Raw genomic sequence first — 27,291 nt, 5'->3', positions numbered from 1 at the left:
GGATGAAATATTTTTAGATAGTTTCTTCTGTAAAACAGAAAATGTTACCGATGTGATCACATAAATTAATAACTCGATTGTTTTAAACATGAAAAAGTCATAATAGCTAGACAAGTCTTATTTATTAAATAAAAAGATAAACACTATGATAAAGACTTTTATCGCGAAAAAAAAAACAACTAAACAAACGCTAATTTTGTCTTCTGTATTGTCAGTGGCATTTCCACGAAATTGTCATACCTTTGAATCGCTTCTCTGATAACATCGCAAAAAGCAAGGACTGTAGGCTTACTGAGTTGATCTGATTAAATGAGAAGAATGCGATAGGCGGGCGGGGCTTTCAGAGCCTAGCCATCAAGGTTGGCTAGGATACTAAGCTAGCTTAGTTTATACCGCGCACAGCTTAAAGGCGCACGCGCGTTGCTGCTACAGCCTAATAATTGAAAAAAATAGAGGCTGTATACAGAACGCCAAAAATAATAAACAAAAAATAAATACGTCACATATTCGAAATTCAAATTGTGAATAAACTCTAGTACACCTACTTATTGAGAACGCGAATTTAAAATTCGGCGCGCATTTCTTGGCGGGAGTTTTGAAGTGATCAATTTGAAATTTTAAAATTTGTGTCGTTTTCCTGTGCCCGGCAGTTCTTGGGTGAGTGCACTTTCGCCAATAATATGTCTAGATTTACCGTTTAATTATACAATAGATTCCTATTAGTATATTCGGAATAGTATGTACTGATTCACTTCCCGAAATAAAAAGTTTGTTTATGTAAAGTGTCAAATATTTTAGTTGAATATGTGATGTATTACTTTACATTTACATATTTTACGCTAGAAATTATAGTTCAATGAGTAGAATAAAGGTTTTTTTAAATATTATTTGGGCAAGGACTTGGGCGTTCTGCATTTGGTGTCTCAAGTTCAGGATGACACAGAAGGTAATGAAATTTCTGCTGAAAAAAAAATGCAATTGCGTATGTATTATGTAACTGGAAATTTTATTTATTTAGGTATAATAATAACAACTAAATACTTAAGCAAACTATAAAAACTTAAAAAATATATATATAATTATTGGTGAATTTTGTACACTTATTTAAAGCAATATTAGTATTTCTCTTTAAGTGAAATTTATAATTTCTTAGAGAAAAAATAAAGTACTTTAATACGCTCTGGAACTATTTTAAAAGCTTAATTTATTTTTATACAAAGATATCATGAAAGATAAACGTATGTATTTTCTTGGTTTGAGACAGGTATCGACAAATACCTACTAGGGAGTTTGGTAATGAAAAGACGTTTGGAAGAAAAAGAGGGATGAATGGGAGACAATATCCACAGATTATATAAAAAAAGAGATAGGGCATAGGCTGTCGAGCTATCCAGCCATCCAGTTCTTCCTACCATTATTTAATCAATCAAATTGTACAAAAGTTACCATAGAAACTCACTCCTCTTTACAATTTAAAAATAGATATTAATGGTGCATAGTTAAATAGTGGTACAGGGTGTCGATTCTACTAACGTAAATAAATTATTATCGTGTCTGAATAGTAGTTCTTATTGCGTGTCAATTAGAGATATTATTAAAAAGCTTTGGCTTCCAGAATAGACACACAGGTGTCTTAATAAATCAATATAGCTCAAGTCGGCCAAGGGCGGGTCGCCTTAAGGGTTGCATATCACCTTGTGAATAGGGCACTAGTTGAGACATACTTTGAAGACTTCCTAGTAGTCGATCATTATTATCTTTCTGTATTATGTCGGAGTCACCATCACGACGACACACTGTCTAAGAATCTACACATCTAGCTCGATTTTATTCAATTTCAATTACTGCAATTTTAATGTTAATTTTTTTTTTTTAGTTAGTTAGTCAAGTTATTTTTTTTACGTTTGCACTCTAAGAAATAAAAGGAATTATAAAATAAAGGTTCGTTTGGTTGTACTCAGTAACGCGGCACAATTTCGCTCGTTTTGTGCACGGTTGTTTAAATTAAACATTTATAAAATTAACATTGTAGCAGTACTTTACTTTTTTATAAAATAGGGTAATTAAATTAAATACTGTCTAACCTATGGTATAATTTAATAAACACTAATGACAGACCGCAGTGGAGTTCAAAACTCGTGAAATTCAGCCTCGTCTGTGTCGTCTGTGTTGTCATAACTTGTCTGTGAGTTGATATTGTTTTGCGGTCTGGATGTCCTAAGTATAATGTCAAATGGAACGTTTTCTTTTTTATTTGAAACAATAACTTCGAATGTTTTTTAATTTTTAATTTGCGAATTTACACTTCTTTTCTGTCATAATCTCACTAAATGGCATAAGCAATACAAAATAAGGTAAAATAATATTTTTTTGTAACAATCTTCAGTTCGTGGTACTTTATTCTGCGAAACATGAAACACGTAGCCGTCTCGTTTTTCTTACACGAAGCGTACACGATATGGGAAAAGGAGACGCGTGCTACGTGTCACCTGTATTTTTCGTGGTAGGCTTTCTGGAATCCAGAAAGCCTACACTATCTATCTATCCAGCATCTGGATAGAAGTCATAAAATTTAATTCGTTAACATAAAGTTTGTGAGGATGTATGTGTATGGAATAACACATAGGGTACTTTTTATCCTTAAATTTCCACGGGAGCGAAGCCCCGGGGCGCAGCTAGTTATTATATATTTGTTTTAAATATGATTGTACAACCCGGAAGATTGGTAGGTACCTCCATAAACTGGTACTTATACGTAGGTAATTTACGAGGTAAATCTGTATTTATTATCGCACGATTTGTATAATAGAGTTTTGAATTTAAAAAGGACAGTTAGCAGCTTTATAAGTTCACTAGTAACCGCGGCTTCACCCGCGTTATTTTTCCATTGTAACGGTCTCTCGCGATGAAGATTGCTTTATGACATCTAACGTCATCAACAAGCATTAATGAAATTGATGTAAAAATCTAGATTATAGTGTCTATGGTTAATTTTCTCGCGGTTTCGCCTGTGTTATTTTCCCACGGGAACAGTTATTTTTTCGAGATGACACACTTCAAACTATGTGTATGTAAAATTTCAAGAATATTAATTGAGTAAATAGACCGTGAAGAGGTAACAAACAAACTTACTTTCGCATTTATAATTTTAGTTAGGATGTCCATGACGTACAAAACCTTTCAACGCATCACAAATCTCAATTCATATCACTTTCCATTGGAGGTGTCTAAGAACAAAAGCTGCCGTGTTTTATTGAACTTAAACTTGATAATGAACCTGAACAAACAAGAAAAATATAATTTATAGCATCTGTTAATTAAATAATATAAAAAAAACATCTCGCTCGTCCCTGAACTTCGCCGCGTGAGCAAAAGTGAAGGGGGTCGGTATTATGCAGTAATGCGACGTATATATATTGCTAGCTGCGCCCCGGGGTTTCGCTCCCGTCGGAATTTCGGGATAAAAAGTACCCTATGTTATTTCAGGTTATTTTCTACCCGTTAGGTACACGGGTACATTTTACACAATTTTCAACACATTGTACACAATTTCATAACAATCGATCCAGTAGATTTTGCGTGAAAGAATAACTCACAAACTATCGCATTTATATTATTAGTAGGATTCAATATGTATTAAAAGTTTCATTCTTTAGCCCGCCCCGCCGATGGTGGCGCTAGTGTACGCCTAATAAAACTTTTAGTACTACATTCAGCTTAATATCATCCCTGGCTGCAGCTTTGTTACGGTTAACGACCCCTGAGATACGATCGGAAAACGACTATTTGCAAGTTTTACTTGCCCTAGGAAAACATTTTGTTACAACTTAACTAAAGATACGAAGCTATAACGATTCAGTGTGGTTATGTGGACAGACAGACACATGCATCAACTTCCTGAGTAATAAATAACAATGATAAATGGACAATACTCAACGATCAACACTAAGCACTAAGCTTGTATCGCGGGTCTGATGGACGCAAACACAGAAACGGTCACAACGCACCTCTCAACGCAGTTCTGGTGCGTGGTTATCACTACGCCACGGAGGTTGTTCACAACAATTGAGTACAATTTACAATTCAACTATAGTAGCATCACAGAAAAATGGCCGACCAGAAAAGATTTTTGATTTTTTAAAATAATAATTTACAACAGAGGCATGCCTCCAAAACGAAATGATACACAGGCATGTTAAACTTATAACTCCCATTCTTCAGTCGTCGGGGGTTAAAAAAATTGTTTCTACTCACAAGCTAATAGGTACTCAATAAATTTCGACCACAGATTTCGAGTTTAACATATAAATATGTGATTTCAACCGTGCGTGACCATTGTGTCGCCAACAAAAACCGCATCATCCTCGTTCCAGCCTGTCATAATGTGTGTCTGTCTGTGCAACCTTGCGTTATTAATTATTACGCTCTAACAACGGCCAAGTTCATACGACGGCCTCCGTTCTCTGACGCGTTACTGTCAATTTTTAACGTGCAATTCCTGTTGGAGTTTTTGGCACATGCGTGTTTACATTCGTATAGGTATTATTTTTGTACACTCAGTTGTAATGTTTAGTATAAGACCCACATTTATTAATTGACGTCGTTGGAGAAAAAGCTGCGTTGAAGTTTGTTGCGCCTCTTTTTTTTCACCAATTCCATTTTTTTAAGAAAATTTTTGACGTCAATGTTTGTCCATTAATTATGGGTTTTATCATCTTAAGTAAGTTAAATAAAGAAAACTCAAAATTTGAAATTTTCAGCCTATACCTAAGTATTGAATATATATACCTACTATTATTATAAAGAGGTAAGCGTTTGTGAGTTTATATGTTTGAGGCGGATAATCTTCGAAACTACCGAAACGATTTCGAAAATTCTTTCACAGTTAGAAAGGTACATTGTCCAAGATTCCTATAAGCTAAATTTTATCTCAAAATTCACATGGGAGCGAAACCCCGGGCAACATCTAGTAAAATATAAACTTGATACATTTAAGCGTTCCTGAGAAAAAAGAACTTGACCGACGGACAAACACAAACAGGGTACGACGGATGGAGATCCGATAAAGGTTCCCTTTTGTGGTAAAGAACCCCAAAAATACGCTTATTTATTTAATTTACTCCGAAAATATAATTCGTAGTCTTCTTATTACAATTTATTAACCCTTTATTTATTTTGCGAAGATTGTTTTTTGTCTATCGGAGGCCAATTGTTAACATTAACCAATGTCAAGGTCGGTATGATTTGTTGCTCTGTACATAATTCACACGCGTTGTAATGATATGTAACATGTCAGTTAGCGCTTTATTTATTGATATGTACCTGTCAATAAAGCTGTTGCTGACAATAAATACCTAAGTATCTATATTGAGAAAAAGCTAACCAACTAGATCAACTCGAATGCGTATTCCTAGTTTGCTTTTAATTCCGGTTTATCAAATTGTAAAGTCACATGTTTATTTCAATTCAATTCTTACACGATAATAAATTAACAGAAATAAGCATATAAAGAAAAGTATCACAAATTAATAAGGTGCCTGAATTAGGATGTAAATAAATCACCCTGTATTTCAGGCGTTATTTGTTAGACAAATGAAAAAAAAAAGATTTTGATCAAACATATCTAATAACCATTGCATAAAAATTAGCTATCAAATAAAAACCCCATCCAAATCGGTTCACCCGTTGATGATCTACGGTGCTACGAACACAGACAGACGACACATTTAGCGGTCAAACTTATAACACCCCTCTTTTTGCATCGGGGGTTATAAAAGGAGTTAGAAAGGAGGAGATAAGCATTGAATCCAGTAAAATAGGTTAGCTATACAGCTATTTCTTTATTGAAGCAGGCATTTACTGTTAGTGATGGTAATAAATGAGCTATTGCAGTGAAGCGGTGGTGGTGTAATGGTTAAGACGCCCGCCTGTGGATCGAAAGGTCTCAGGTTCGTATCCTACTGTGTACCGATCTGACTCATATATAGCATTTTCATAGACCACCAATTGCTTCCGGTGAAGGAAAACATCGTGAGGAAACCTGCACACTGGTCGACGGTTTAGTTCACTAGTGTGTATGCGACTACCTGCCACTAGATGGCGGTAAGTAGTCGTAAAAGTTATGTCAGATGCATTTAGGCGACTTGAATTAAATCTGACACCAGTGTTAGCAATAACACACTCGATATGATGATGAGTGAACATAGCAACGTCTCCTCAGATAAATCTAGACATGAACTGGAAGGTCTAATCTTAGTCACGATTAATAATATTAATTGTTTACATTTGCTCACAATTAACAATTCCATAATTATACCTCAGCGGGGCTCGACTAAAGAAACCCTAGTGGGATTTTACCACAGAGCTTATACAGAAAGGAAATGCACAATAAATAAATAAATAATAAATAAATAAATATATTGAGACGAATCACACAGATTGAGCTAGCCCCAAAGTAAGTTCGAGACTTGTATTATGGGATACTAACTCAACGATACTATATTATATAATAAATACATATATAAATAAACATCCAAGACCCGGGCCAATCAGAAAAAGATCATTTTCCATTATGACCCGACCGGGGATCGAACCCGGGACCTCTCGGTTCAGTGGCAAGAACCTTACCACTGCGCCACCGAGGTTGTCAAGGATAAATTATAAATACTTAATAGTTGTTGTAAGGACATACTTGCCCATAAAATAAAATATAGATCTAAAAAGTTATAGTATACATAATATATACAGTTTTATGGACTTTATGGATGTTTATCTATGTATATATGTAATAGAATATAGTATAGTTGAGTTAGTTTAGTATTCCATTACACAAGGGTCGAACTTTGGGGCTAAATCTATCTGTGTGATTTGACCATATATATTTATTTATTTACTTTTTGACTCGACTGCTATAACAGTTATACTTTTGGTGTCTCTAAGTTCGATGTATGTATTCATAATATATTTTCAAATGAAATTAATGAATGAAAAATCTTTTGAACCAACATTATAAATGTGAAAGTATATTTGTTTCTTTCACGAAACGAAAAATTTCTTTGTCAAAACGGAGCAATGAATTAAAGTGATTTTTTTTAGAGATAGTTAGAAGGGTGAATTGCAAACGCATACTATTCTTTGCTGCAGGCGAAACAGCAGGCAAGAGCTAGTTTTATTATATCTTGGGAACATTGCAATTAAAAAATTTGACGCTTGCATAATCTAGCATTTTAGGATTATTGTTATATTTATTTTTACCTTATAATGACAAGTCTATTATTTTATTATATCTGTCATATTATCTCCATTGTATTCATCTAAGACCTATTATAGGTTTAAGTCACGATAATTCCGTTGTTATTAGCTTGTATGGTTATGCAATTAATTAAATCGAACATTAAATATGGTAATTTATTATTTTAATAATCATTATTGCCGCATATCACAATAGTAGGGAATATAGAATAGATATGAACTGAAAAATCTGAAGAGTTCTTTCAACTTGTCAATCTCTCGAACTACTCTTAATTGAATTATTTTTAGGGTTCCGTACCCCAAAAGGAAAAACTGGAACCCTTATAGGATCACTTTGTCTGTTTGTATGTTCGTCTGTCAAGGCCTTTTTTGTATTTATAAACATTACAGCTTCTCGCTCACCAGAATTTCACCTCATGATTATCAACATGAATTAAAAAGTATATGTGAAATATATTAAACCATCTTTAACCTGTGTCATCAATTTTTCCGTCATATATATTTTTTCTTTTTTGTTGTTCTATATTTAAAAGTGAATCATAATAATAATTGAAAGACTGCAATCATAAAATTCATGAACAACAATGAAGACGCGTCATTAGCTCAGCCGGTCAGTGTCGGAGCCACGAAGCCCTTGGCCCAGATATTTGATATCGTGGTTTCAGTACTAATAACGGCTGGATGCCTATCGTCTGCACGACATATTTTAGCCCTTGATGTGACCACGACTCTTGTAATTATGATTGGCTTGTTGTATGTTCATATGCTTTATTACAGTAACTTTTCTGTGTTTTTTTTATTACCTGCCTAGACATAAGGTTCAATTGTGTAGGTCATCATATCGAGTGTGTGTATGGCTAACACTGGTGTCAGATTTTATTCAAGTCGCCTATAGGCATCCGACATGACTTTTACGACTACTTACCTCCATCTAGTGGCAGTGTCGCCCAGTGTGCAGGTTTCCTCACGATGTTTTCCTTCACCGGAAGCTACTATATTTGAGTCAGATTGGTATACAAACTCATATGGCACGAGTACCTAGGATACGAACCTGAAACCTTTCGATCCACAGGCGAGCGTCTTAACCATTACACCACCACCGCTCCGATATCAAAATTCAAATGTATATTGTGAACATATCATGTTCATTAGGTCCTAGGTCTGTAACCATTCTAAATAATCTTACTGAAGTAAAGATTGTTTGATCTTTGCTTTTTTTATTTAAAGGAAACAAGGCTATTTACGGGTGTATAAAAAAGTAATTATCAACTACCGCTAAACTTCTGTACTATCTTAGAAGAAAAAGAAAGAACTGTCATTGATTCTGATTGTCATTATTTTTATGGATTTTTTGGTTTTTATCTTATTTGTTAATTTTATGTTTTATTACAATAATATTTCTATTTCACACTATACAATAATATAACAATAACCGTTTATACAACGGGGGTGATGTTTTTTTAAATGTATACTGGGTCTTGAATCCCAGTTAAGCTCTGTGGAATAAATGTATAAGTGACAATACTAGGCATGCATAAATTGCTTAGAATTTGCGAGACTACAATAGCGTAGCGCGCTCACAACATCCAGTATTTGGGTGAAGGATTCAAATAAACATCTTCGTACGTGTCATGTACTCCTAGTGAATGATGATCTGCTATCTTTGTAAATGTTACACGATTATTTTTTTATTACAACTAGCGTCTCGTCCAGACTAGACTCCACACCACCGAAATTTAATAAAGAACAAAAAAATTAAAGCATATATATGGATAAATGATAATAAAAACAATGATTTTCCTTATTTTACTCAGCACTCAGTTGAAAAAATTAAAAAATTAAGAAACAAACAGGAAAATCACAAAAATAGCTTACGTGGATTTCCCCGCAGTTTCTCTCCTACGATCAATTAACAAATCTTTCCACTATTAATTGTCCACTGACAACAGTGCGTATCGACGTCACAAATTGTGGTCACATTATACATTTTTGAGAAACAAACAAATAGCTACTACTTATATGGAATTGTCATGTCATAAGCTTCTCGGAATTAATGCATACGATTATTTCTGATTCATATTTAGTTCTTATTATTTACCTTGCTGCGTCCCAGGGCTTCCGTGGGAAATTCAGAATAAAATGTAAGGTACATTTTATGTGCTATGTCCAGGATATATATTATATCCGTGTAGCAAATTTGATCGATATCCACCAAGTAGATTTAGCGTGATATAGTTACAATCAAATCTTACTTTTTTATTAGCTACGTAACAGGTGCAAAGACAATAAAAATACAAAAAAAAAAACATAAATATTTAGAAAAATAATTAATATAATGATCTGCAGTTAATCTAGTGTCTAACGAGTGGAAAATACATTAGCTGATTCAATTCTTTGAAATTATTACAGACTGATCGCTTTATGACTAACTTCATTTGTTTGAGAATTTAAAAAATAATTATTTATTTATTTAGGTAAATACAACGATACACAATAAGTATTATGTGAGTAATATTTTCTACTATTGCAAGGTCAATCGTACGTTGTACACTTAAGTATGTTAGATTTTCTGAACCGCCTGATTGCCTCTGTAGTTCATAAACTAACCTCAAAATGGCCTTAAATGTTCTCCTAGGTTGAGCAGAGCACAATAGATGTAGAGTAAGGGACTTGACCTCATAAATCCCATTTTACGATACGATGCGTTAACATAATAATAATTGTAATGAATATTATTAAACGTCCCTGAGATTTTTTTGTATTCTAACAATAAATTAAATGGATTCGAAAAATAACTAATCTGTAATAATGGTATAAAAGTATTTATAGTTTATAAAATAAGTAAGAACATTTACACACAAATGATACACATTTTCAATAAAAACAGCTTAGTGCGAGCTAAACCAGAAAAACAAATAAAGAATTCATTTATGAGTAAGTATACTTTATATTAAAAAATATAGACGAATATTAAACTGATTGGCGAAAACCGTATTAACAGTTTATTATTCATCGATATTTTTTAATATAAATAATTAGTTCTCATAGTTCTTTATTGCTTTCATTTGGTGTACATTACACATGTGTACATTACATGGTCTTATTGTAAGTAACATATTAAGTGCACAAATGAGTACTGGAAGGAAGAAAGGAATTAAGAGAATGTATGAACACAACACGTCTGAAATAAATGGTTATTGTTATTTTTTTTTATAATGATACCATTATCGTTCCAACAAAATATAACCTATAACTTAGTCATGCAATTATATTCAATTGAATATAATTGGCTAAACTGTCGCTAAACTTGACAATTTAACAATTTTATGCATTATTTATTAACTTCTCTTTAATACAAATTAATGATCTAATTGAGGACAAATTTAAGTCTTATTCTGGTTTTTTATCCTTGAGTCCAGGATACAAGTATATTGGTAGCTACTTATCACTAGATGTTGTCCGAGACTTCGCTCCCGTGGGAATTTTGAGATAAAATATAGCTTATAGCAATCTTGGATAATGTACCTTATGTAATGTTGAAAGAATTTTTGAAATGGATTCGGTAGTTTCGAAGATTACGCGCCTTAAACATACGAACTTACAAACATTTACCTCTTTATAATATTAGTACAGATAAATAGGAATTGTTAGTGAGTAATGTTTGTGTTTAATCTTCCCAAAATTCTTGCACCAATAGCTACCACTGCCTACTTCAAGTGGTTATTTATGAGAACCCTTATTACCTACCCTTATGAATTAGTGGTTTAATTGTTCTTAACATTACAAATTACACAAACGCTTACCTCTTTATAATAACAGTGTGTAATATATATGAACCAAATATAGGTGTGTTGGTAGGTATACTTGTAAATCATTTTTTGTCTGTAACAATTTTTTTTATCTGCAGTAGGAATTAATTGTTCTTCTATTTGGTGCATACGATTATCCTAACTAATATTATAAATGCGAAAGCAATTCAACCAATCTTCTTGAAATTTTGCATACATGTAGGTAGTTTGAAGTACGGAAAAGGACAAGGGTGCTTGAAAATTAAATTCACGCGGGCGTAGTCGCGGTAAAAATCTAGTGTTATATAAATCCTGTATAATAATAAAACTCGCCACACTTTTATGAGATTAGAATTATGAAACAGAGTTGGTTTAAAAAAAAAATTCATTTCTCTTGTTCTCCCATACCATTTGTGGCTGATCAGTTGATGTATGAAAAGTCGAAAATACCTAAGTACTCATCTCTCACAAAAAAAAACTTTTATTTTGGTACAATTTCTTTTACTGAGCACACTGTTAAACAAATTTCGGTACGTCGCAAATAATTAAATTATTTTCTGATCTAATACAATATAGAAAAAATGTGAATTGAAACAAGTTTGATATTCTCTGTGAATGAGGAAGTCGTAAAATGTGTGTGCGAATAAACAAATATTAAAAAAAAATCATACAGATTGAGCTAGCCCCAAAGTTCGAGACTTGTGTTATGGAATACTAACTCAACGATACTATATTTTATAACAAATACATATATAGATAAACATCCAAGACCCGGGCCAATCAGAAAAAGATCATTTTCCTTCATGACCCGACCGGGGTTCGAACCCGGGACCTCTCGGTTCAGTGACAAGCATTTTACCAATACCAAAAAACTGAGTTTAGGTAATATAGAAACCAATTCAAAAAAGGAACAGAGTCTTTAGAAAACATAGGTCCTGTCTCACCATTTTCTAATAAAATATGGAAAATGATGCTAAATAAATTAATATTGTAATCTGACAGATAAACTAACTAGGGTAAAATTTTTCTTTTCATGGAATATTAACTGAAATAACACTTAGTTTTTCTACCAACTATATACTTAAATGAATGTGTTGTAAAAAACACAACAATCTATTTTTGTCCCCTCGGTTAATTGCGAGTTAGTCAAGCGGGAAGAAAAAAAAAAGAAGTTTGTCTGTTTATCACACAAATTCTCATGAACCATAGCTATTCACCGATGCGGAAATTCCTGGCCCTTCGAATTTTGATGACTCAAAATTGGTGCTATTAATTAATTCAAGTGATACGAGTATGATTCGAACCAGCGACCTTTTGACAAACGACTTGCCGTGTGATTCCTGCTCTAGTATGTAATATATATCCTCCTGTATATCTCCTCCGTTGTAATAAATACTCATATATTCCTGTCGATTTCTTATGAAGTGATAAAGAATAGATTTACCAAAAAAAATTTATAGATAACATACAACAACAACATTCCCGAAAAATGTTGACGACAAGAAAATTTTCGGTCGGAAAATAATAGATATAAATCTTCGGCACAACACTGGTCCGGGAAAATCCAATTCTAAATTGTAGGAGAGAAGAAGCTGAATCCATTGAAAGGTTTTTTCTTAAGTGGAAGTAGGGCATCGGGGTGTCACAAACTTGAAGACAATAAGGAAAATGCTTATATGGGAGAGAGAGTTATCTTACAATTCAAAGAATTAACATATTTTTCTAAGAGAAATACTTAATAATATAGATTGACATGTAGTTTTACCGTACTAAGTTTTTTACAAAAATGTCGTATTTGACACAAGCTTTTATTGTTGTCAGAGAGATCTTATTGCATTAAATGTGTGACAAAAATGTCATGTCTCTGGAGCGTAGCGTAGGTCATGCACATCGTAATAATGGAAACTAAACGTGTGTACAATATTTCAGCTCGATCGGAAATATGATTCAAAATTATGTTGCAAGATTACAACCGAGACATATAGACACTATAAATTAAATATTATACAAGATTTTATTTAACTTGCAATGTAACTATACATTGCAAGTTAAATAAAATCTTGTATAAATTACAAGTATTATTCGTAGATTAACTTGTATATATTTTTTTTATTAAAACACGTTTAATTGTGAATGATTGCGCATTGTGCCGTCAGTGATCCAGCGGTCGTCTGACAATGCTGCAAGTCTGCGCCTGACACGCGAGGTGCTTCCAATCAGGTCATTGTCGTGTTTTGTTCCGCCAAAAATAAACTGAAAAAATCTAAACTGACATGATAAGTGGGTGAATTAGGGACGGATCAGGAAGATACACATGTTTACTACTGTTTTTTGATACCTATTACTATTACGCAGACGGGTAATATGTATGACGCATTATGGGGCCGTCCATTAATCAATTGATGTGTTTTTTTTTTGCATTTTTAAAATCATTCGTCATCATCAGCGTTGCCCGGGGCTTCGCTCCCGTGGGAATTTTGAGATAAAATATAGCCTACAGCAATCTTGGATAATGTACCTAACTTTCTAATGGTGAAATAGTTTTTGAAATCGGTTCGGTATTTTCGGAGATTATCCGACTCTAACATACAAACTTACAAACGCTTACCTGTTTATAACAATAATATAGATATAATAATATTATCCATCCAAACTTCACACGGCTTTTCGGTTTAGAAACCGAGCCTTTGACGATAAAATAAATACACGTGATATCTTACTACACTTCCCTCCCCCTGGTGATATTTCATGATTTTTTGCTGAACCAAGTAGTCCAGTATATATTGCGTAACAAACATACTTACATAAACATAAAGATCCTCACAAACTTTCGCATTTATTAATAGGTTAATTTCTTGCTTACTTTTTTTTAGTCTAGCTTACAGCATCCTCCATAGTTTACATGTTTAGATACTTCTTTTGTCACGTCACCCAAAAGCTGGCTGGAATAAATTGCTTTTTCTATTAGTCCGCCTTTGCACTCATTTATGTTTGACAAGTCTTAAGTTGTAACTTATTTTTCATCTGTAAATGGTGCAATGAACAGTGCATCTATCCACAGACACGACCAAATAAGTAGTCGGTACAACTTTTTATAATCTTCATAAAGGATTAAAAATTACACAAAATAATCTTGAAAAAAAAAGCTTCTTCTTCTTGACCTTATCATCACATGTATCATATATACCTCATACTCATGTGGGGTCGGCACAGTATGGAAGTTCCTTCCGTTTCGTTTTGTCACTTGCCATATCCATTGATAGAACCACTCCTTTCCTGTTCATACCATCCTTGACACACTTTATCCATATCTTCTTAGGTCTTCCCTATTCCTGGAACCCTTTGCTTCCATCTTTAATACCCTTTGAGTGAAGTGATTTTCTTCTATTCTTAAAAGATGCCCGTACCAGCCTAACGTATAACTATGTAATTTCTCACCAACTGGTGCCACTTTCATACTTCCTCTTACATACTCATTCCTTATTTTATCTAATTCAGTAGCGCCACACATCCATCTCAACATTCGCATCTCTGTCGTATGAAGTTTCCTTTCATCCGTCACTTTCGTCGCCCAACATTCAGATCCACATACATCGTGACAGGTCTGTTAACTGCCTTATAAATGTTCCCTTTCAATTTACGTTTGAAAAAAGAAACATTCAGAAAAAAAAACTTGATCATTTTTTTTCAAATCCAATATCTAAATGTCATATATATATATATATCTCTTTACTTTGTTTCAGGATAAAATCACAATGTTCCACGGAGGCATCTGGGCTCGGTTGCAGCACGTGTACAAGTGGTATGTCCTGGGATTGGTGTCCATCGGCTACATCCTTGGCGAGTTGGGACATTATCTTATTGGTAAGTGCTTCTTGATGTAATTTCTTTCATTTGCAAGCTTTTGCTTTTACTTTCTTCTGTCCCATAGATCAACGAAAAGAAAAAAATTACCTGTCCTGTCCTGTCCTGTCCTGTAGATAAACAGTTACTTCTACGGGTCGCGTCGTCGCTTCAGTTTCTACGATAATGTATTATCATCATAAGCATGACAAAATTAGCTCAAAATTATGATAATGCACCTTAAATGGACCACCTTAAATCAAGGGTTCCATAACATTTTAAGTTTGCAGCACATTTGTTTATTTAATACCATTGTACCTGTCTAATTGACATAATATATAGGGTACATATCTATTTATTTTTATATTGACATAATAATGCTAAATCAGCTTGCGTAGGTACGACTTCAGTGTCTGAGAGAGAGAAAGAAGACCATAGTATATTAATTAGGCGATCATCATTTACCTCACCGTTTCCCATTCATCTTGGAATTGCAGAATGTCTTCTCCCTCTACAATATTCTATTAGCTCTCGTGCCTAACGTCCATTGGCAAAATCTTCATATTAATACCAATTAGACAATATAGGATAACAGAATACCACAAAAAATTGCGCAATACAATAATTTATTTATTACAAGAACAACAGCCCTTCTTAAAGATATTACATAAGATATTACAATAATAAAAATACTTAGATGCTGGTAAAAAAAAAATACTGGGCCTACAAGTCCAGTTTGCTTGGCCTCGGACGACCATGTGTGTGGATGCAGATTGTGGCAGTAGGTCATTGTATATCACGGTCGCTCCTCATCATCGATAAATAATATAATTTAACACTTCTGAATAGTATGAGACCAAAAATATCAATCGACCAACAATTTAGATATTTTTTTATTATCATTTTTCGATGTCGATTTGTTGCAAAATTTATAGAGTGAATTGAAAATAGTCAATGACTTTTTCGCCTGCGTCTAAATTTTTGTAAGCTCTATTTACCAATCTTATTGTCACCTCTACACATTTACTTGATGTAAGCACAAGCACAAAGAATTTTATCGCGAAGAGGAAAAAATATATAAGGACTTATATTTGTATTTAAGAGGTCAATTACAAAAGTATGCAAATAAACTCTCTTTCTAATCCGAGAGCTTTCCCGTTTGCTTCTCGACCTTAAATAGTCCTGGCCCAGAGTCCACTTTCCAACTATTACTTCTCTACCTCGCACGGTCTCCGGCATCCTTAGCTGTCATTCATCCTTGACGACATCAAGCCAGCACTGCTTCGATTAGTCCCTTTTGCTAGGACGAGGTGGACCATAACCAAAACCAGACATTTTAGGTACTACTTCTATAGTATTGATTACATAATTTGCCTAGATCCCTTTGTTTATAGAGCCCCTACCAACGTGTTACTGGTTATAACCAGTACTACTATAGTACTGGCTATCTATATCGTTTTTGCGACATATACTCTAGTAAATTACGTAATTCGCAGGAGAGCAATGTCACGGCCATTGAGGCAAAAACCGAGCCTCGATTAGTTTTGCTTGATTGATAATCAAGATTGTAATGAATGATGATAAGCAGACATGAGTAGTGATACCAATAAAAAATGTTTTTTGCGTGCGTAGAAAGAGTAGGACTTATGGTATATCCTGATACTCTGAATAATACGCGGCGCAAATTAGAAATTTTACTTTTGTATGAATGTTTATCGACATGTAACTAAGTATTCAAATGTTTGTTAATAATGTTTATAACGTTAGTAATGTTAGTACAGACAATAAGAGAGTTTAAAATTTTCAGTGGCTATTCTTGCACCACTCCCCCGAAGTTCAAAACAAAAGAAGCGACGTTAGTAGTAGTAACATAAAAAAAGTACTTAATTCGAAAACAAGGATGATCAGGGCAAATTAGGCCCTCATGGACAATATCTCAAGCTACGCCTATAGCGACGGGTGGTAACAAAATTGTGTACCTAGTTATACAAGGGTTCCGTATATGAATGACAAAAACGGAACGGTAAAATATGTATATGTTTCGCGGATTTATCTCGCAAATTCTTTTCTAGTAGCGCCATCTTGTTTGGTATCACAAAAATCAGCGTCATGGCTCTTCGTCACGGCACAAGCTGAGTGGTACCCTTTTGTAGCATATGCAATGTACCTTTGTAATATTATTATTATGTAATATTAAAATATGTTCATTTTCTTAGATGTATATTATATTTGTATGAATATAATTATTTCTATTTCTATAAAATACTAAATTCCATGCAATCACTGTATATTGTACCAGATGTTGCCCGGAGCTTCGCTCGCGTCGGAATTTTATAGATAAAATATAACCTATAAAAATGATAATAATTCTTGGACAATGGAATTATAAAATGGTGAAAGAATTTTTGAAATCGGTTCGGTAGTTTCGGAGATTACACGCCTCAAAAATACAAACTCATAAACTCTTACCTCTTTATAATAATAGTACCTACAGAAGTATTCCAGAAGTATAGATTAAAATTGAAACATATTTAGGTCAGTGATGGAACATGATCTAAAAATAAGTCCACCGTACTAACTGTCAATGACATTTCGAAATATAGGTCACGTCGAGTATTCACTGTAGTTTATGTAATCAAATATTCATAGACAATATTCCTACACGGCACACTGATTCATTTTAAAACGCATTTGCTATATCAATTCTGTGCGAGGGATATTAATAATGCAATAAAGACTTTAACCAAGAGATTACAAACTTATGCTTTACTATTACTTATGATACTTTCAAATTTTATGATGTTATTGCCATTTTTTGCCACAAATTTCTAATGGAATATATCGTATTCTGTGTAATAGTCATACTATAAGAAAATTACTCTGTACATATATAGTTCAATCATTGAATGATTCATCATCATTTGAGACTTCCACAAGGACCGATTGAAAGCAGCTTGCGTCCAACGACTTTCGTTCAATTGAGGAATGAATATTATATAATATAGTTTGATTGAGAAGTTGAATGAGTAGTTGAATGAATATTTTTTTCCTTGGAGGCATAAAAATGTAAAACACGTATAGCATGTCAATGCGTGCACACATTCTCTCTTTTTTTACAAGACTTTCATTAATTTGCAATGTAACTATTCTTGCAACTCAATTTTGAAGTAGATATCTTCAACCGACTGAGCTGAAATTTTGCACACGTTTAGTTTGGATGACAATGCATTATGACGTGACTGAATGCTGCACCCAGGAACGGCTCCAGACGTGGGAACTCCTCAAAGGTTTACTGCACGGACATGTTGTTCTTGTTACCGTTGATTCAATAAGATCTCTCTGACAACAATAAAAGCTTGTGTTACAACAAAAACTTATTTGTTGATTGATTGATTGATAATAATGATCGGTGTTGTCAGGCACCACATCGAAGGTGACGGCAGATGACCTGCACTACGGAGACAAGTCCTGCATGCTAAACGCCACCCACCTGTCTCTCAGCCAGCTGCCGGTCGTCTGCGAAGACGTCAACTCTTCGGATACGTGAGTCATGCTTCAATTCTTTTTAACGTCTACCTTACGAACCGGTGCAAATGCGCCGGTCTTCCTCCGTGGTTTGCTAATACTAGTGCTTCATACAGATTTGAATTGTAATTTGAATTTTGATGAATTATATTGTCATTTATACACATACCGATGGGTGGTTCCGCCCTAGAATAGAACCGCTCTTTTGACGACCTCCTCTGAACCGAGAGGTCCCGGGTTCGATCCCCGGTCGGGTCATGATGTAAAATGATCTTTTTCTGATTGGCCCGGGTCTTGGATGTTGATCTATATATGTATTTGTTATAAAATTGTTAGGTGGTAGGGTAATCTCAGGTAGGGTTGGAGTAGGAATAGGCAAAGGCAGACAGATATATAATAATATAATTAATAAATAAAATACAGACCTGTAAATAAAAAAATATAAACTATAACACTATAACTAAATCACTGTAAAATTTAGAAAACTTTTCCGAAACATATTAAAACATTTACATTAACAACATTAAAACTAAAGATATTTTATTATAAATATATATTATTATTACAGCGTACGTGTGGTACGTGCCGATATCGTTATGGTAATGAATGAGTCAAAATGTGATTTCAAAATATCAAGTGGAACAATAATTTAAAATTTTGAATTTAGAATGAAAGAAATAAAAATCATGCCAGCGCGCACGCGATGTGACTAAAGAGATCATAATGCGTGGCGTTACAAAATATAGTATCATTGTGTTTAGTATCCCATAACACAAGTCTCGAACTTACTTTGGGGCTAGCTCAATCTCTGTGTCTTAATATATTTATTTTATTTATTTACTCTAAATCCTCAGCCGGTTTACCCGGTTTTGCCCGGGCGAAAGCTAGTTTTGTATATTAGTAAAGATAAACGTACTATCCAATTCTTGCCAGTAATCAGTCTGACGTAACAAAACATGAGAATTGTTTCGTTTTTATATGAAAGCACTAAGCCACAACATAACCTATTAAACATTCAATTAGATTGTAAAATATATCTTTTTAAAAGATTTTCGATGAATCATACTTCTAAAACAAGTAGCAGATAACTTATTGGATTAAAAAAAACAATACTAAACCTAATATTATACTTATTTCGTAGATTATATACTTATTTGTGATTAATAAAAAATGTCCATTGACTCGAGTCGTGCCCGGACATGAATATGTAATTACATAATGAATATAATATTATTAGGTATATGTACATTTAGTAGATATTAATTTTAAGGATATAGTAACGGAAACAAAACAGGATGAATGAGAGGAGGAAAACCAAAAGGAAACAGCATTTTGATGGCCGTGTCACATGAGTTTGCATGCCAATTTGACTCATTTATAGTAGTTTTCATAGACCACTACTTCCTCCCGGTGAAGGAGAACATCGTGAGGAAACCTGCACACTGGTTGACGGTTTAGTTCACTATTGTGTATGCAAGTGGTATAAGATTGCCGTTAATTTGTGATAACTCCAGTGTTAGTTAAATACTTACCTCAATAACAAAGAATTCTTTATACGACCGTTTAAAAGTATTGCACAAACAGTATTTATTCCCTGCATGACCCAATGGTTGGCTGTTTGATATGATTTTAGCATTAAGTTAGCGAATTCGGTGTACGTTGCTGCTTTTTCATTGCGATAAATAAAAGCTCTCATATAAACTACGTAATGTTCATTAATTCCCGTCGGCATCTGTCTAAATTCGCCGATAGCGTATAGCCGGCACAATTCAATAAAGTCTAGAGGATAATTGAACTTGACCTCATTAATGGCAATTCATTGATTGGTATATATTTGGTTGGTAGCCTAACTAAATGATGATAAAATCAGACTACAACATGATATGTTTATTGTTCGGTTGAAACGCAGCCGTGATCGTATCGCGAGCGAGCAAATTGATGCTAATTGATCTGGATTATTAGTCATCTTGTACAGTCGCGTACACAACAAGGGGATGCGAATATTTGCGAAAACTTAATCGTGTCGACGACATCAAAGTTTGTGTGGAAAAGTAATAGTTTATCTTATGCTTTTCAATACATACATTACTTCCTGCTGTCTGCCTGTTCTTTTTTTTCTGAGGAAGGTTTAAGTGTAAAATTTAATATAGTTTTCAATTCAATGGTGTAGCATTTATAGATTTGCCATCGATACACAAAGAAGAAGAGACACTGCTCATTTTCCATATACATTTTATCGATGGCTATTCGATTAGGTTCGCGAAAAATCTCCCGAGACCTACAGATCTTTTATCTTATGTAAAACATTAATATTTTTACCTCGGTGGCGCAGTATTAAAGTTCATGCCACTGAACCGAGAGGGCCGGATTCGATCCCCGGACGGGTCATGATGGAAAATTATCTTTTTCTGATTGACCCGGGTCTTGGATGTTTATCTATATATGTATTTGTTATAAAATATAGTATCGTTGAGTTAGTATCCCATAACACAAGTCTCGAACTTACTTTGGGGCTAGCTCAATCTGTGTGATTTGGCCTAATATATTTATTCATATATGTATATTAAATAATTTTTAAGAACATCTCCAGAATTATTGCTTGATATAGACAGATCAACAAAATTCTCCATTTTATTGTTGCGTCTCTTTCCTGTTTCCATGTAATGTTCTATGTAAGTAACTTTATTGATTTACTGATTGATTACTCTTCTTGTTTGCTCTCCACTTACTGTGGCTATGGCTGAAAATCAACGCGTTGCTCCCCGAGGAGCAACATCATCGTTGAGCCATGACCTTTTTGTATTGCTGCAGCACACATACACATTTCTTATGTGTGATTGTTATTTACCCGTTTATTGTGTCAGTTATTTTTTTGTATTAACATTGATGTATGTGTGTGTACTGTGGCTACAAATAAAGTTTTTATCTATCTATCTATCTAATTCTGAAAAACTTACCAACTTACCATTAATTTGTACCTACTTCTGTGAATTTTTACAAACCTAAGCTATAGGATAATCTACATTAAAATTGTTAGTTTCTTAAACTCAAACTGGATTAGTCACGTCCAATTTAATTTTCCTTTGTAATATTCTTCAATAAAAGGATTTTATTATATCAATGTTAAAAATTACACCAAAACTTTTGCCCTCGATTGTACAAGTGTAAACGTATAGAATGGTTCTAATCATTGTTTGGTTATGGCAGTAACTGGTAGTCGGACAATCTATGTCCGATTATGATTATAGCGTAATGCAAGTTTTATAGGCTAGGCGTGCATAGGCTTTTTTATCCATACTAATATTATAAAGAGAAATTTCTACTTTTGTTTTTTTTTCTGTTTGTAATGAATAAACTCAAACACTACTGGACCGATTTCAGGAAATTTTACCGTTACGTTCAGGAGTAATATTTTTAAATTACTGGCTACAGTTTTATTCGAGTTTTAATAGTTTAATAAAATTATAAGATACAAAACTTCTGTATTTTTTTTAATTTTATTTCATAATTGTTTGCACTTGGCCAGTTTTTTACCTCTTCCTTGTTATAATATTACTCGTTTCCACTGACTCAAATCAAATGATAGTGTACGTTTTGGCCTTCTTCATAGTAAATTAATATCAATGCAATAATGACGTGACAAGGTAACAACAATGACAAAACCCGGATGACAATGCGCCCGTGTCTAAATAAGGATTGTATTCATTGTATAGTGCACAAAATTCATACTATTTTATACTAGCTTTTGCCGACGGCTTCACTCGCGTTTATTTCATGCATCCAATGAATAACTTATTATTGTGAAGAACTCGGGATCTAAGCAACACGTATCGCGATGGAACCTATCAGATTTCAAGTTATACGACTGTGAAAACTACATCAACTTCCAGAAGTTTCCGCATGATGCGCGAACGAACATACAAACAGACAGAGAGAGACAGAAAAAATTGGCTTCTATTAGTCCCACAAAGATCCCCCCACAATAATTATTGTCATGTCTCATCCTATCTCAATTAATTTGACATAATTCAGTTAGAAGTATTGTTTTATTTTATTACGAGAAAACACGAAGGTTTATCTTTTCTGAAATGTCGATGGTCGATGTCTGATGGGCGGACGACGACGGTTGTACATGGATGAGAGAGGCACAGGACAGAGGAGGGTGGCGTACGCGGAGAGAGGGCTATACTCAGCAGTGGGCACAAAGAAGCTGAAATGATGATGATGAAGACATTGGAATTAAGTGTAAAAGCATTAGTGAGTATCGACCTTAGAAATACCTAGTAAATCCTTACAGGGTATTATAACGTCCTTGGTAGGGACCAGAAGGCCTGCCACGAAACATACTCGTACACACGTAGCACGTCACTAACGTCCACGTGCCGTCTCTACGTGTACGCATCGTGGACGATTTTAATGAAATCACAAGAGCTCAGTTGATACAGTACTACAAGTTCCAATAAAAATCTCAATTTTCGACTTTTTATACAAATTACAAACAGTTGTAGGCTAATTTTATATAGGAGTGAAAAAACGGTATGTTTTGCTATGAATATCTTTAGATAGCGAACATACAGCTAAAAAGCCACCGTGCCCTATACGGATAACTAGAATTTGAATTTTGTTAAATCTTGTCTAAGTATTACAAATAACTATAGGTATTAGGTATTCGACAAAGATTTTATTTTGGTAATTTTACGAGCAAATATTTAAATGTAACTACAGCAAATATGGTGAACGCATTTGTTTTTGCAGAAAAAAAGCATGATGTCGGCACAGCGCAGACGCATAGACAGATTTTATACCTATCGTGTAATTCTCAAACTTGTGGGTAAAAAAGTTTTCATACCCTATGTTTATCAAGAAACCATTACTTGCATAAATGTATTGAGTGGCCAAATCAGCGTTAAATTGGTTCTATCTAATGACAGAGAACAGCTTGGTCATGACCTTGGGATGCGAGTTGAAGGTCAAAGGACGCCAAGGCCGGCCCTTTACTTTCTAGCCGGCAATTTTTTGTGTTGTTTTCCTGAACATTGACCTATAATCTGCAAAACCTGGTAGATATTGTTATTGTTGATTATAGGCTATCCTAACTGTCCTAATCCTAACAAATATTATACATGTGAAAGTAAGTTGGTTTGTTTGTTTATTACCTTACATTACGCTCTATCTACTTAAATAATCTTCTTGAAAATTTTCATACATATAGTTTAAAGTATGGAGAAAAACATATATATATATATATACATATCTTTCATACCGGAAAAATAAGTGTTCCCGCGGAAAATTAAAGCGCGCGAAGATGACAAAAAGAAACGTAAAAATTATTGCACCCACATTTTCACTTTTATTTTGTTGTAATATTATGTGTCAAAGTCATTGTACAAATTTAAATGTCATTAATGCATTTAATATTATAGTACTATTGATGACAATGATGAAAAAACCCTCAGATAAGCCAGCTGTACGTACACGCAGTTGCTTGCAGTCTGCAGTTGTTTGCACTTAGCAGTTGTCTTTCCGACTTTCCGAATTATATGGATCTTGTGTGACAGTAATGTATTATGAGAGTCAAAATGCATTCCTAATTTTTTTTTCATGCAACATTCAACAACATCTTTTCTGAAATATACTAAAATATAATAATAAAAAAATATATGTCATAAATTAAACAGATGAATTAAACTGAGATTCAATATATATTGTGTTTGGTTATTAAAAATATATATTTTTTTTTACCCAGCCAAGTAGGCATTTGTTTGCAGCCTGCAGTTGTGTGATGTCACGACCGCCAAATGTAGCTACCTATCTCATTGTTAATTTGGTAATTGAGATGGTAATAAAAATTATAATGCAATGGCATTGACACTCGGGTATTTCTTTTGAGTATTATAAAATTAACCTTATTTTTATTTGATAAATCGCTACCGACAATCATAAATTTCATTACCTACATTAACACACACACAGAAGAGATAAAATGTCTACAATTTTTTTTCTTTTTAGTTATTGTGCTCAATTTTATTTGTTTATTAAAATAGTATTGGTTTTGTAATGCACTTCGTTGATTCACCTTTGTCTCTTTTAGTGTCGTATCTTTTATACTAGCTGCGCCCCGGGGCTTCGCTTACTCTATGTGTTATTCTATGTTATATTCTACCCGTGTACCAAATTTCATAACAATCCGTCCAGTACATTTTGCGTGAAAGTGTAACAAACATACATACACACACACACACAGATCTTCAGAAACTTTCGCAGTTACATACCAATTTACTTATAAAGTAGCCTATATTGGGACATACTGTCTAGATTTTTTAGTCAATCAGATCCAATCTAGATTTATTGTATAACTGTTGCACAAAAAGCCAATAGGACCTGCAGATATTGTATCTTTTTACTTAACAAAATATACATTACCAATTTGCGTGACTATTCACATGTATAACAGCTTCTGTATAATATATTTGCACACCAAACTATGATAAAGCATGTTGAGTAAATTTACACGCGTTTTTTACAAATAAAATATCTCTATCTTTTATCTTTATTACCTGCGTTTTCCCACGGGAACAGTTATTTTTCCGGGATGAAAAGGTACCATATGTCCTAACTATTTATGTATGCAAAATTTCAAGAAGATAGGTTAGATAGAGCGTGAAGAGTTAAGAAATAAACTTATGCGTTTATAATATTAGTTAGGATACATAGATATATATTATTACTCCCTATATCGAAAGTTAATTGTAATACGGTCAGATTGTAGCCATGATAATTTACTACGGTGTGTCAAAGATACAGCTACCGTTACGCTCTTGTTGATCTTCATTTTTAAACTGTCTTCATGGTCTAATGGATTAGCTTCTTATGGCCGTGGGTTAATGTTTGCTTAGGATTATATGGTCGTGGGTCGGGTCGGGAGGTTCCCTCTATTGTGGATGAGCTTCGCGATGGCTGACTAACGCTTCAACTCGTGAACGGGTGCTGCCGGGGGGAATATGTATTTTCATTTTTTTTTCCCTTTCATCAGCAATTGATCACAATCATAATATGTTTCAGTATTCCTTTTGTTTTAATTGTGTACTTACATTGTTATATTACTGAAAAAAAAATATACATACATTTATATTTAAAAAATGGTAAGCCCATCTGGCATAATAGGGACCAACACTGTTTGAATGAGTTTCTTTCGGCATTTCTTTTCAGCAGTGGTCGTTTGCAGCTTTGGTAAATATCATTTAATTTTGAACATGACGTGAAAAAGTGCCTGTGAAGGCCTAATTTCTGAATAAATGATTTTGATTTAAGGACAAGAAAACTTAAAATTTTTGCCCGAATTTCTCACGGGTGTATCGCCCTGAATGTAAATCGGTGGAAAGAATTGAAGGGCCATGACTACTGGGGTATTATTTAATCTGTGGCCATGACCTTTAAGGGCGCAAATTCATATTCTTTTATCTATATCGATATCCATACTAATATCAATTAATATTATAAATGCGAAAGTCTGTCCGTCTGTATCGCTTTCACGGCTAAACCGCGTGATCGATTTTGATGAAATTTGGTATGTAAGTAGTTAAATAATCCCGTTATAAATTAGGCAATTTTTTTTTCTAAAATCCCATAAAGTTTGTATGAAAATCAGTTCTGGTCCGCTTTTGCAGAGGCAAATTCAGTCACAAGAAGAGAAAGGAACACGTATCTCCCATATACTTCCAATACAATACAAGAATCTAAAATTGCTGGCACTATTTCAGATGCGAGACCTTAACGCTGAACGGCACGAGGTACTGCGAATGGGGCTACAATGGACTCGGCATCGACTACCAGATCCTGGCGGGACCCGCGTTCATGGCGGTGTTCACTGTGGTCGGCGTCATTCTGGGCGTCGTCGCTGACAAGTGAGTGAAGTCTCTAGGATATCCTTGTGTCGCATGGAACTCGGCATGGGACATAAAACAGCTGTGGTTATGGTATGACAACTGATGTTGCAGAAGCTCCAACGCCTAGCGGCTGAGGAAACAAAAGGGAATACGCTCGGTGAGGAAGAGAAAATTGCTGTGCCTAAATCACGATACAGGCAAAATAACTCCAACTCTTGCTTCGTCAAACATTCGAAGGGTCGATTAATTTCTGCGAAATTGTATCAAGGGTGGGCTACAAACTGGAGCTTTTTGGATGAAACTGCGTCTTTATCTCAATTAACTTAGTATAATACAGAATCAAGTAATAAATCTAAAAAGCAATATAAAAAACATGTCGGGTCTTGAATGACAACTCCACGGAATGTCCGCGTGCCGTCGGCCAATCACAGCACGCCATTAGTGTTGTTACAGTCCCGTAGAGATGGGGCATCTAACGTAGGTATGTATTGTATTGTATTCTTGCGATTTTCTCGCTCAACATAACAATATATGTATAGATAGCACATAAACGGTATTACGTCTGTATATGGCCGTATTTATATCTATCTACCTCTATAGTAAAGATCCCGCGAGTCTAAGTAAATGTGTCTACTCCCAACAGATACAACAGGGCTCGCGTCCTCTCCGTGTGCACCCTGGTGTTCGCCATCGCCATCCTCCTCATGGGAACTGTCACAGAGTACTGGCATCTTGTTGTTCTTAGGTGAGTCTCATTTTCATCACCGCAGGTTGCGTTCGGGGCTGGGACGCCACAGGGCCAGCGTAAAAAAATAACATAAATATTTTAAAGTGTTAAAAATAACATAAATATTTTATGCGTCTGTGATATTACAACCAGCCGCCTGCCATACATCAATCCTTCTTGAGAATGCTATTGTTGTCTTATCATTGTTTCATATTTTTAACAATTTTCATACCTATTATTACTAGTAATTAGGGTTAATTTCTACCTATCT

At 34.2% G+C, this 27,291-nt stretch overlaps 1 protein-coding gene across 1 annotated transcript in view; it reads left to right on the top strand.

Moving 5' to 3' along the window:
- The first annotated feature begins 377 nt into the window (after nucleotides 1–377).
- LOC128679170 (uncharacterized protein) overlaps nucleotides 378–27,291 on the top strand; it is a 43,634-nt gene continuing 16,720 nt past the window's right edge. Inside the window, exons 1-5 of the mRNA XM_053761228.2 lie at nucleotides 378–657; nucleotides 14,783–14,903; nucleotides 18,302–18,425; nucleotides 26,168–26,311; nucleotides 26,937–27,038. Coding sequence (XP_053617203.1) covers nucleotides 14,795–14,903; nucleotides 18,302–18,425; nucleotides 26,168–26,311; nucleotides 26,937–27,038 — 479 coding nt within the window. The 5' untranslated portion in view covers nucleotides 378–657; nucleotides 14,783–14,794. The remainder of the gene's footprint in view (nucleotides 658–14,782; nucleotides 14,904–18,301; nucleotides 18,426–26,167; nucleotides 26,312–26,936; nucleotides 27,039–27,291) is intronic.

This window comes from Plodia interpunctella, chromosome 21 (genome assembly GCF_027563975.2).
Source record: "Plodia interpunctella isolate USDA-ARS_2022_Savannah chromosome 21, ilPloInte3.2, whole genome shotgun sequence".
Classification (NCBI taxonomy): Eukaryota; Metazoa; Arthropoda; class Insecta; order Lepidoptera; family Pyralidae; genus Plodia; species Plodia interpunctella.
The sequence above is the reverse complement of the archived record's forward strand: the minus strand, read 5'-3'. Positions and strand labels throughout refer to the sequence as shown.